The sequence below is a fragment of the Drosophila teissieri genome, chromosome 3L, assembly GCF_016746235.2.
Source record: "Drosophila teissieri strain GT53w chromosome 3L, Prin_Dtei_1.1, whole genome shotgun sequence".
Taxonomy (NCBI): Eukaryota; Metazoa; Arthropoda; class Insecta; order Diptera; family Drosophilidae; genus Drosophila; species Drosophila teissieri.
Genome location: NC_053031.1, coordinates 19652199 through 19664367, shown reverse-complemented (window position 1 = coordinate 19664367; position 12169 = coordinate 19652199). Strand labels below are relative to the sequence as shown.

Here is a 12169-nt window from a genome sequence, read left to right as displayed (position 1 = left end):
TCCCTGTGCATACAGTCATGTGGCATATCCCTGTGCTTGTCTGGCACTGAGACTTTTGTGCTTCAACCTGCAAAAGCTGGGCTTTAATAAAATTTTACGCATAAACTGCCTTTGATTGAATTACATTTCATTATTTCGCCGGACATTTTGCGACGAGTTCGTGGCCAAAATCGTTCCGACTCTGCTTTTCTGCTTTTTGCCAATTGTCTTTTATATAGCCAATGTTCTCGGCTCGACTATAATTTATTTCCTCTTCTATGGAGCTCATCTTTATTTGTTTGTAAGTTATAGTAATGCTAATAGTATTAGTAACTAACGTTACTTTTAGTCTCTTTTTAGGGCGCATTTTTAGAGCGAAACTTTTAAAAACTAAATACAACATATTCAAGATAGCTGCGCTTGGACAAGCTTGCAAAATAAACTTAAATAATTAACATTTTGGTGTCTGTTTCTAATTCTGTTGGTGATATGTAGAGGCTTTATATTATCTTTTTCTTTATATATATCTCACAATAATATTATACTGGTTGACGAGATGTCAGGTGTGTATTCTGTGTCGCGGTCGATCGCATTATTGGCTTGCTTTGAATAGTTGACTTCCTTTCGGATTCGCTTGCCCTTTCCCAAGCTGCTCTCGACGTCCTCCTGGACCTGTTTCGGCAGCTTCTTTTGCTTCTTTGGTAGGTTCTTCTGGCTTTGGCCCATCAGGTTTTCCCAGTAGGCTGGGTCAGTGTTTTCCGTATCCTCATTGTAGTCATCCTGCTCCTCGTGTTCTTCCTTAGTGGCGTAAGAGGCGACCTTGAACGACGAAAGATATTCGTTGGCCCAAGACTCCTTCTCCTCAATGCCTCGACTGGTACGGTCAAGGAGTTCGGCCACCGCCTTGTCGTCATAGTGAATAGCATCCCCCTTGCCGTCTTTAAAAAGATCCTCGGTGCCAAAACGAAGGATGTTTTCGAGCTCGTCCTTTGTGAAATTGTTGTTGTTGCCACCCATTCCCGGGCGCACCACAAGATGAGTGAGCATCATCTTGTGCTTGACAACCTGCATGATGCGCTCCTCGACGGAGTTGTGGGTCACAAATCGGTAGATCATCACTTTCTTTGTCTGACCCATGCGATGAGCTCGTGAGAAGGCCTGAACGTCGTTGTGTGGATTCCAGTCGGAATCGAAAAGAATGACCGTATCGGCTGTGGCCAAATTAATACCCAGTCCTCCTGCTCGAGTGCTCAGGAGGAAGACAAACTGCTCCGCTTCGGGGGCATTGAATCTATCAATAGCCTTCTGACGTAAATCGCCCCTGATTTGGCCGTCGATGCGCTCGTACTGGTAACCCTCCCCTTCGAGGAAGTCCTCGAGAATATTCAGCATCTTGGTCATCTGGGAGAATATAAGGACCCTGTGGTTGTCCGCCTTTAGCTGTTTTAGCATCTTTGACAGCAAGTCCAACTTGCCAGAAGCTTTGGTCAGCGAATTCATCTCGTAAAGACCACTGGGCGAGATGGTGGCCTCCTCGGCGGCAGAGGGAAAAAGGTACGGATGGTTGCAGCACTTTCTCAGGTCCATCATGATGTTAAGCAGCGAACACACGCGACCGCCGCCGTTCTGATTTAGGGCCTTAAAGTTCTTGGTGAGGATAAGCTTGTAGAATTTCTTTTGCATGGACGACAGCTCCACGCGCACAATAAACTCCGACTTCGAGGGCATGTTTTTAAGGACATCCGCCTTCAGGCGACGAAGCATATGCGGTCCCAAGATCTCATGCAGTCGCTTCACTTGCTCCTCCTTTGCAACGTCGGCGAACTCGGCCTGGAAGGTCTGCAGGTCATCAAACTTGTCAGAACTCAGGAAATTGAGCAGATAAAACAGCTCCTCGAGATTGTTCTGAAGCGGAGTGCCGGTCAGCAGCAGCTTGTAGCCAATACGGTACTTGCTGAGCATCCTGAAAAACTTGCTCTGGTTGCTCTTTAGCCGATGTGCCTCGTCCACGACCAGGGCCGCCCAATCGATGCTTCCGAGAAAGGCGACGTCCAACGAGATAAACTCGTAGCTGGTCAGCATTACGTTAAATTTGTACTGGGTTTGGTTTGCCCGCATGGTTTTGGTGGTTACCTCCGTGCAGCTCAGCTCGTTTTTACGGATAACCGCTCTAGAAGTTTTGCCCCCTACATAGGTGATACAGTAAAATTCTGGAGCCCAGAGTTCCAGCTCTCGCTCCCAGTTGGTCACCGTGGAAAGCGGCACGGATATGAGGAAGGGTCCGCGACAGTGGCCCTCCTTAAACAGTGAGTAAAGAAAAACCACTGTCTGAATGGTCTTGCCCAGACCCATCTCGTCGGCCAGTATGGTGGGGATGCCTTGGCCCCAACTATAGCGCAGCCAGCTTACGCCCTCCATCTGAAAGGGATGCAATTTTAGGGCCGCCTCTTTCAAGAAGACTGGCTGGTCCTCGTACTTCTTATTCAGGTCCATGGTGGGTGCAAGCCTGTCTTCTGGTCGTTCCTTCTTGCTGAACCGCAGTTCTTTGTAGTGAGCGATGGCCTGTTTAAGACCCGGGATGCCGTCATTTTCTATCTCCCAGCTACTTTCGCTATAGGACAACTCCCGCCATTTCACCAAGTAAAAAGTGCAGTCATTGGGCTCCTTTCTATGATTGAAAACTCGCTGGACATGGAGCCACTCCGGCCTAATGCCGTACCTGTAAAATCGTTCGTGCAGATCGCGCTCCTGGTCGTCGAACTCCTCGAGACTTGGCGGCTCTTCCATGTCGTTCTTTCTCTGGAAGTTGGCAACCATCAAGGCATAGTGCAGGAGCATCTGCCATTCGGGAATCCATTCGCAGTGCCAATAGGACTTATCATGCCACTTGATGAAGTACTCGCGTACTCCACCTTGAGATGATCTGGAAGTGGAGCGCCGAGTGATGGTCCAGCGCCATGACAATATCTTCTCGGCTTTTCCGGGCAAGGGAATGCAGCTCGGACAGATCCAATCGCCTTTTGGAATCGATTTCAAAGGGGGAATCAGACAGGTTTGGTGGTAAACGGAAGGACAGGAATCGCAGCACAGCAGATCTCCTCCATCCCTACAAACCCTGCAGTATTCTTCATCGCGAAATTTTTGCTTCTTGGCTTTGGGTTTTGGCCGCTTGTCCTTGGAATCCTTGCCAGTTTTTTTCAAGTGATGGCCAGCCACCGTCTTAGATGACATGCTAATGTAGTTTAGTTATCGCAATCACTAGTTCAGAAATGTAAGAAAATGATTGAGTTTCTATGTCCTACGCGACAAAAAACTACATTCTTAAAAACACACTTTACCATGAAATTGATCATAAATGCGCGCCAGAAGTAAGCGGTACTATGGTTTATAATCCCGAACAAGGACCCGTTCACACTGGTGTTCTGCAAAAGATAGGTGTAAGGCGCCGTTTACACTAGGATCGAGTTAAGATGCGCTTACACTGTGGGGAGTTTTGAAGGCGGTTAAAGATTTTTTTATTAGATATCCGTTACAAACTATTGTTTAGCATTCAACCGCTTTAGCTTTAACACATACAAGAAAATTAAAGGTGAACAGATTCGTCTGCTGAATAACGGACAAAATGTAAAATAGTGCGACCCCTTTAAGGTCGGCTGTCACTGGTTGGTACTAATACCTCGTTCTCACGGGCTGGCTTGCAGCTGATCTGCATTCGATAGGTAAACAAATATAACCAGAAGACCAGATCGTGAACATTTCGATATGCGATAAAAAGGGATTTTCTACGAAACTAAGAACTCCACATTGCTTACATTACTAAAACAATCAAAAATCTATCTAAATATTGATATGTTTAATTAAAATTAATGGAAAAGCGTTATTAAATTGGAGTAAATGTTTCATTTGTAATGCCCATGCAAAAGTTCCGAAGTTACTAAAGTGCTATTAATTTTATGCTTCAGCTGGATGTAAATGGACCGTTAAAGCTGCGCTCTTCTTGTCGATGCTTGCGTTTATCCAAAACCAAAAACCAGCCGCAGAGCAACGAACCGGCGACCGCCGAAACATTTCAAAGACAATCCACCAACAGCGGCAACACCGTCAACAGTCGGCTACACCACCATCCATTCACCATTACCATCGCCAACAGGACGAGGACAATGGATCAACTCAAACTCAGACCTTGTAACTGCCTGACCGCACATCCACCGACAGTGGGGGTGTGGGTGGATTGTGGGCGGAATGGGGGTGGCTGGTGAAAAGGTGGCCAAAGCAGTGAGGGCCAGTTGATGGCCACATGTCACAGACATTATGGAATCATGAACTTATGCGCACCTGTGCGTGCCTGCGGGGGGAGCCGACGGCGGGACAGGACTCCATTTTGGTTATACCCGTGTAGACTTGTGGTCGAGGACGGCGATTTGAGGTCCGACTGGAGATGGTTTCGTGACTCGACGAGGATTTCATCGGTCAAATGTTTAGCCCATAGAAGCAGAAACATGGCAACATACCAAAAATATATTGACTGCATATTATGCGAGTTATAATTTGTTTTATATTACATCCTTTAAGCCATGCCATTCGAACTTCTCACGCAACCATCGCCAATTAAAACCCGGGCCATTTCAATCATCAATCAAAGTGTTTTGTTACGACTTTCATACGTCATGTACATGGCTCGGAGCCACCGCTTTTTGCTTTTGCATCCCATAGGGGGCTCCTCGCTATAGCTCCCGCATATCCTGTCCCAATCTGGGGAGCCAGTGATGCGGAGGTGTGACTGCGACACAACGGGCGACATTTATGGTGTCGTCGAGACGGATTCCCATTACAGCCAGCAGACAATCAATCACTGTGCACCGAAATCAATTGTCGCAGCTCCTATTTTCGTTTTCAATCTCATTTCGCTAAATATTTATGAGGCCAACACTTGGGCCGTTCGATTTGTAATCCTAATGAGGCGTAATTAGAAAACATTCAATTACATTTCATTGGCATCAATCAATGGCGCTTTCCATGGCCATTTCAAGGATGACAACTTTTAGTAAGCCGAGTTTCAGTTTCCCAGCGCATTGTTGAGATGCCTCTAGTGCTCTGCCCCGCTTTTAATCCACTTTCCCAGCTACTGTTTCTGTTTGTTGCTCCTGATTGTTGCTAAACTTTTCTTCGCTCGCCCACTTGTTTGAGATTAAGCTTTATTGTTAAGAGGTTTAGTACGCCTTTTGATTTATAGATATTGGATCATAGCACCCACCCTGCTCCGCCAACAAAGGAGACTGTGGTCCTTTGAGAACTTGGGAATGTGAAGCTGGCCAGAGCGCGTTGCTTGATAGAATAACTTCCTAAATGAGTGAGGTAGTTGGAGGTATAGTCTGTGCACAGAAGGGATAAGATATACGTCTGGCGCTTAAGATTGGAGATATTATTATTGTTCTATAACTAAAATAATTGTTTGTACTTTAAGATAATACGTAGTTGGATTTTCTGGCTTAGAATAACAAAGTACTATCTTAAGCCCGTGTATTTGCTTAAATCAAGAAAATGATTGGACTTATTCTTAATTTTAAAAACTTTTACTATCTCAAATGTAAAAAAGCTTTCTTATTAATACACTGATACGGCCTTTAAGTTAAACTTTTCTTTCACATGTCGAACGTCAGCAACCTTGCTTGGTTCAACCCCTACCCTTATCTGTTATTTAACGTATTGTTCATGCACCTTTAGGTTGATAAGCTTTTTTATGTGTACTTTGCGCAGCGCATTGGGAATTCGTTGATCCTTTGTATGTCCGTTTAGCGCTTCTCACTTGTGTCTTTGTTGCATACTCTTAGGCGCGCGGCTGAACTTGTTTACAGGCAAACTAAGGACCAAGGACCCAGAGTCCTGTACATTGGCCCAAAAGTGGACGCTGGCTATTCGGCATCCTTGACAGCCGCACAATTTGCTGCCGCGTTTTTGTGTCTCTCAGTGCTTGTTTGTCTGCATCAAAGCGCCTGGGTTCTGTACACAGAAAGAAATATTAGAGCTCCAAACAGAAAATCATATTATTAATATTAATACTGTGAGTGTGTCTAAATAAATATTTAATATATATTAGCCTTAGTGCACGTGAAATGAGTAATCCGAACCGCGGAACGCAGCAGTTTGGAAATGAATTTACCGAAAAACAAGTATTGTTCCCTCTGTATGTTTGTGTATGTGTGCAGTTGGCCAGCAAAAAGTTTGCGCACTGATTGCAAACTTGTTTCAATTGTTTCGTAAACCCAACCGAAGGGAAGAACCCAGAAGACTCCCGGTGGGTGGATGAGCCGGGTGGGCTGGGCGGTTTTTGTGGACCGGTTTTTCCGCCATGAAAGTCAAGGCGAAAGCTACGAGTTCCAAGCTCCGAGGCCAAGGCAATTCGCCTGCATATTTGTGTGGCTTAGTTTTCGTTTCACAAACGAAACGAAATGAAACGAGCGGCATAAAAACCCATTGAAAATTTGCATACGAAAATGAAATTCAAATAGGTTTCCCATGTCCCTCGCAATCAGTTCCGTTCCGGCTAGTCCAATCGAAAAAAATAGTGAACGAAAACTTTCGCTTTTCCTCCGCCGTTTAAGCCCTGTATTTATGATCCACAATAATGCAAAGGGATATATCATCTTTGAGGCTTATCCCCTGCGCCAGTTGCCAGTTTTAATCTAAATCGTTTGGCTGACTTTGTTTATCGGGGCTTTCTCTGGACGCTTCTACCTCGGATTTGCGATTCGAACACTAAGTGATTTTTCATTGACTTTGTAATGCAAATTGCCTGTCTGTCCTCCCCTTTCCCAGCTTCTGATTGCGATGGGCTGGCTCTTTGGGCCTTTTATCACAGGCGGACTAGCCTACGGACCCTTCAGCAACTCGAAAGCCAATAAAATGCAAATTTTTTCATCGCGTAAACAAATGCCAGAAAGATGCCTAGAGATGGGGACTCTACGTGTCTGAAGCTGAGAAATAAACCTGTGATTTATGTGTACTACGCTGAGGGCATCTAGAGCCCATTCAAATTTTGCGCGAAATATATGTACAAGTCTTCAACAACCAATAGCTTTAATGCGGTTTTCCCTCAAGACTCAAGCAACTCGTCGTAATTCAGTTCTCATAGGGTCCTAACCTTATTAACTTATCCCAGTGCCTTGTTTGATTGCTTCTTCACCCTGACAGCTCACGATCCCATCTCCAGTGGTCGATGAAGTCCAAAACCCAAAACCCAAACTCATTTCCATCGGCATCAGACTTGACTTGAGCCGGGACCCTCGACTGGCAGCCATTGATTTAATTGTAAGCTGTTGAATTTTGATGGCTTTTAATTGTCTTAAGACCGGTTCAGCAAAAACCAATCAGTGATCCTTTGATAAGACGTGGTAGATGGATGGGTGGACAATGGGTGGACAAGGGGTCGGGCCAGGGGGAGGGCTCTGCTGTCAGCAGAATAGTTGGAAATTCCACTTAGTGCTGACTACTGACCCACTTATTGGTCACTTCTGGGTCTGTGTTTCCGTCGGGCCCCCGTCCATCCCATCACCATTCCTTCCAAAGTCAGCCACTTGACTAAATAGCACTCAAATTTGATTTTGATTTATGCTGCCCAGCAGTCCGCACCGTATTTCCTCCTCTTTCCCCAAGTTCCAACTTTACCTCCCTCCCCCCCTTCGACTTTTCCCCCACACACATACATAAGTACGATTGCTGGCTCATAACTTGGGCATCTAGCGTAGTATGCCTTTCATATTTACATGCTGCTTACACGCGCATCGGCGTGTAACGGAGACGGAGTGCAATTTACACGCAGCGAAAATGTGTTTATTGGGATTTCTTGATTGACATCAATGTCCTTTAGACGGGGTCAAAGTTCAATCGAAACAGAAAGTAAGAAACTTGAAAATACGAGTTGATTTCGCTATACATTTTTGAATTGCTTGAAGGAATATTTTGAATACAGTTTGTGGATCTTTTCTTCCAGTGCACCCTTCGTCTTGCCAGTTCTCAAAAGGGTTGTCCGAAAAGGGTTGCCCCCGCACCCCGATACCTATTGAAGGCTCGTGGAGCAAACGGTTTCCGCATTTCCTTTTTGTTTCCGCCGGCATCCTTTGGCCAAGACACGGACACCCTCCCCCCATCTCCCCATCCCCTACGTTTCCACAATGGAAAATACAATTTTCGCAATCTTTGCTTATCTTTTCATCTCTGCGGCTGCCTCGTTTGCTGCACGATTCGTTGTTGCTGCTGTTGGCCATCCAGAAAATCGGTAAAAAGCTAAGATCCAGGGGGCGTGGCTGACATGAAGGCGGGTGAGTAGAAGAATGTGTTGGTGTGTATGCTGTGTATCTCTGTCCTTTGTTTGTCGGCAGTGGCGGTAATACCGAGTTGGAGGAGTAAGCTCCTATCGGTTATGGGCGAGGTTCGCTTGAAAAATAGAAACTATTTCCAACCTAGTAAGCTAACAAATAGTGAAACGACACTTCGAAAGCTATAATTTTTCTTTCACATATTTGAATATAATATGGTTTTTTTAATTTAATTTGTATAAAGTAGGGAAAATGCGTAGATCCATTTTATTTTCAAATAAGATGGACAATCAATTTATTTTTTCATGACTTACTAAAGTTGCACTATGGGGCGAACGACCACTTTAAGTGGAATAAACCCAATTTTTAAAAGTCGTTAAAAAAATTTTTTGTAAATTGAAATGTATTCAAAAAACTTCAATCTATCATGTTACGTACTTGAAATTTTAAAAGAGGGCGCCACTGTTCAGTGAACAGCTGTTTAGTCAGCTGTTTCGTTTGCGCTGCCACACCGATAACCGCATTTTTGTTAATCGCTGAAAAATCTTGCAAGTTTGAAGTGACAAAAAGTGCATAAACAATTATCAAAATTGTTACTTATAATATGCAATCCAATCCTTGTGGTTTGTAATATGTGTTTGTGATCGTCGAATGTTGAAATTAATAGTGGTGTCCCAATAATCTTCTGTATGTTCTAACCCTAATAAAACACAACTTTTGTAGTGTATTCTAATTTTTAAATAGAGCAACAAAGTGAGTCCGGCTCTCTCCGGCTCTAAAACCTGTTATATGTTGTAGAGTTATTAATTCTTAGTATATGCTATTAGTATAAATGCACACTTTTGCACACTTTCTCCAAAATTTAACTTTTAAGGGACTAACCTCAATGTGAAAAACAGCAAAATGTTCGAGAAATAGAAAAAAAAGACGACGAGTAATGCAAAAAATAACGTCATTTTTAATTGTTTTAAAGCTTTAATTCCTGGATGACGATGAACGATAGGTGTGAAACATAAATATATTTATAACAATAAAATTTTAGTTCCGTAAATTTTAGATTTTATGGGAAACATAAGTTTTACAAACATATTTATGCTATTTTTGGAAACAAAACTGTGAGGCAAGAAGAAAAACTTCAATATTTTTTAAAAACAAGATAATCAACCCCCAATTGTTACTTTATTGGTTTATTTTAAGATTATATTTTAAATTTTTTAGATCAAAAAATTTTTCTGTACACTGAAAAGAAATTTGTCTTGTTTTTTTTTTGTTTGGAGGCAAAACCACGCCCATTTTTCCTCAATTATATTACTATTTTTATCATGAACATAAATCAAAAAACAGAACTTAAATATGTTGCTTCGTTCTCGAGTTATTAATTAATTCCACAAAAAGTGGTCGTTCGCCCCATAGTGAGTTGGGATAAGAATAGCACACCCACATAAAACTGAAAACCTACTAAAATACCAACTAAATTTATCTATTCCCATACAAAATATTACGATTTTTTACAACTGTTAGAGAAAGTAATAAAATAGAATATGCTCTAAAAATTAATTTAAAGGAATATTTAAAGACCTATATGTACTTCCTTACTATTTTTCATATAATTTATTGCTAGTACTACGTAAACTTTATATTCGAAAAAGTCATAAATGCTGCACACTTACCCTATTGAGGGGTATTAAACGTTTTTATTTTGGAAATTTTTCTTGGCCTCGGAAATATTGTGACATCCAGAAATTGCCGGTCTCCCCTCACCGTAAGTCAGTTTGTATTTCTTTCAGCCGTTCGCCGTTTTATTGTTGTCATAATGTGGTGGCCTCTTGCCGCTCGTCTGGCCTGTATTCCCGTGTTTCTTGTAGTACTTTGGAGCTATTGCCACTATTGACTAGCTTCAGGCTCCTCCGCTGCTCCGATCCTTGCCTCGTCTCATTTCTGCATTTTTAGTGCTGAATGCAAGGACACGGACACATAACACAGAACACAAACTGGGAATCTGCTTGCACCCAACAGTCTGGGCTTTCCTCCCTCAGAATTTCCACTCCTTTACTGCAGTTTTTATAGGCAACACACAAAGGTGTATTATACTTAACATGAACAGGGATTGCATACATTGTTCCTGTTCAGCGGGCTTTTGTCCGTGTTTCCTAGCTGCTCCATGCGTCAAATGAGGATATTCAATTTGAACTTGATATGCATTTTATGTTGTTGCCACGGAGAAACTGGATGCTCAACAAGCGTATTGGAAATCAGAGCAATCATCATCCGATGGGTCTGAGGGATCAGCTTGGATATGTGCGATGCAGACACATTTACATATACACATATAAACTCATACTCCGCTTATGCCTCGGAATTAGATAAATCCAAAGAAAGTGGTTTCTAACATATTATGTGATGTGATACAGAAACAATGATAATGATACACTTGATGCAATTTATATAAATATTTTTTGAAAATGTAAAATAATGTGCTTGCAATAAGTATAAACAAAAACATGTGGCATAGGTGAACAATTATTGATTTGGAAGATTTATTAGGTGCAGAGATTTATTCATTTATTTATTAGACGTCAGAGCAATTTACAGCAAAAAAAACGCACAGAGTGCGATGCAAAATAAATTATTTACCCGAATTACACCTGATATCCCTGCAATTCACAGAGCCTGAAGTCTCACGTTTCGACTGCAATTTTGCCCTGCTCATACCAGCAAAAGTGGGATCCTGAATGCCTTCGCCTAACAATACGCACGCAATTACCGCAGGACGAGCAGCCGAAAAGGGCGAAAACTTCAACTCCCAAACGCTTGACGAAAGTTTCACAGTTGTCCTTATGACGACCATGATGATGACGATGATGATGATGGTGGCGATGGCTATGACGATGACGATGGCAATGGCGCTGGACAAACTTTTTCCGGGCTCTAATTGCCCAAGTGGCTTTCGAGTTGGAGTCGAGCGTCGCCACGTAATGGAGAAAGGAGCCCCAAACTTTTGCCCAATTCAACAGAACTGCGAGCACAACATCTTCTTCGCCTTCCGCCGGACAGGATCCCCCACTTCTATTTCTATTTCACTCACAAAATGCACAATCAAAGCTGACCGTTGGCGTTATTAACGCAAATGAAAATGGTGCAATACTCCTACACCTGCGGCCAAAACGGTAGTGAAACTTGCATAAAACATAACTGCAAAACGATAGAACTTAACCGCTGCATCTTGAAATTAAATAAAAAAAAAGATAAAAATCGAAATTTCAACAACATGTGGATAAATTGTATTATAAATCAGGAAAACTGAATCAATAATCATTATATTTAATTTAGATGCTTGATTATAGTTTTCAACGTAATTAGTTAGACATTATCTTAACCATAACAGTTCATTGGGGGTGTCAAGAGTGGGTGTTAGTTACATATATTTCAATTTATTAGATGGTCAACCATCAGTGTGGGTAGTATGGTAGGATGCACTTGGCCTAATGAAGGGTTGGAGGGAATGTTGGATGGGGGATGGGGGATGGGGGATGGGGAAACCATAAACTCTAACTTCCAGCTCCTTTTCACATATGCAGTCCCGTAAAACTTACGGCTCAAAGGCCAAGACTTTGTCTCCACAGTCTGCATATTTACATTTTACCTTTTCGGTCTTTTGGGAAGGAGCTTTAGCATTTGCATCCTGCACTTAACTTCTCGGCAACTGCGTAACTTTTGACTCTGTGTCAAAAGGGATAGAGTTTACAGGAACTGGGTAACAAAGTCCTTTAAAGACCTTTGCACCTAAGATTGCTTATCCTCTCAACCTATGAACTTGGCTTTTTAAGTGCTGTCTTTAACACCAATCTAATGCATCTTCCAGGTACTTTCTTCTC

General features: G+C 42.6%; 2 protein-coding genes across 3 annotated transcripts; one reads left to right on the top strand and one right to left on the bottom strand.

The window, feature by feature from the left end:
* Nucleotides 1–3387, bottom strand: LOC122616073 (chromodomain-helicase-DNA-binding protein 3). Of its 2 annotated transcripts, none has more exons than XM_043791343.1 (2): nt 3318–3387; nt 1–3237 (listed from the first exon to the last, which is right to left on the bottom strand). In XM_043791343.1, exon 2 carries the CDS (start codon nt 3208–3210, stop codon nt 508–510), a length of 2703 nt encoding a protein of 900 aa, XP_043647278.1. In that variant the 5' UTR covers nt 3211–3237; nt 3318–3387; the 3' UTR covers nt 1–507. The 2 variants fall into 2 exon arrangements, with proteins under 2 accessions (XP_043647278.1, XP_043647279.1); XM_043791344.1 differs by having other exon boundaries at nt 3313–3331.
* A 383-nt stretch (nt 3388–3770) lies between these two features.
* Nucleotides 3771–8266, top strand: LOC122616833. The gene is given in 3 exon segments (XM_043792406.1): nt 3771–4227; nt 7970–8189; nt 8191–8266. Coding segments are annotated over 3 exon segments (591 nt in total). The 5' UTR covers nt 3771–3932.
* The last annotated feature ends 3903 nt before the right edge of the window (nt 8267–12169 follow it).

Excerpts from the sequence above, each read along its gene's own strand:
- LOC122616073 (XM_043791343.1), bottom strand. The coding sequence starts at position 3,210 with ATGTCATCTAAGACGGTGGCTGGCCATCACTTGAAAAAAACTGGCAAG.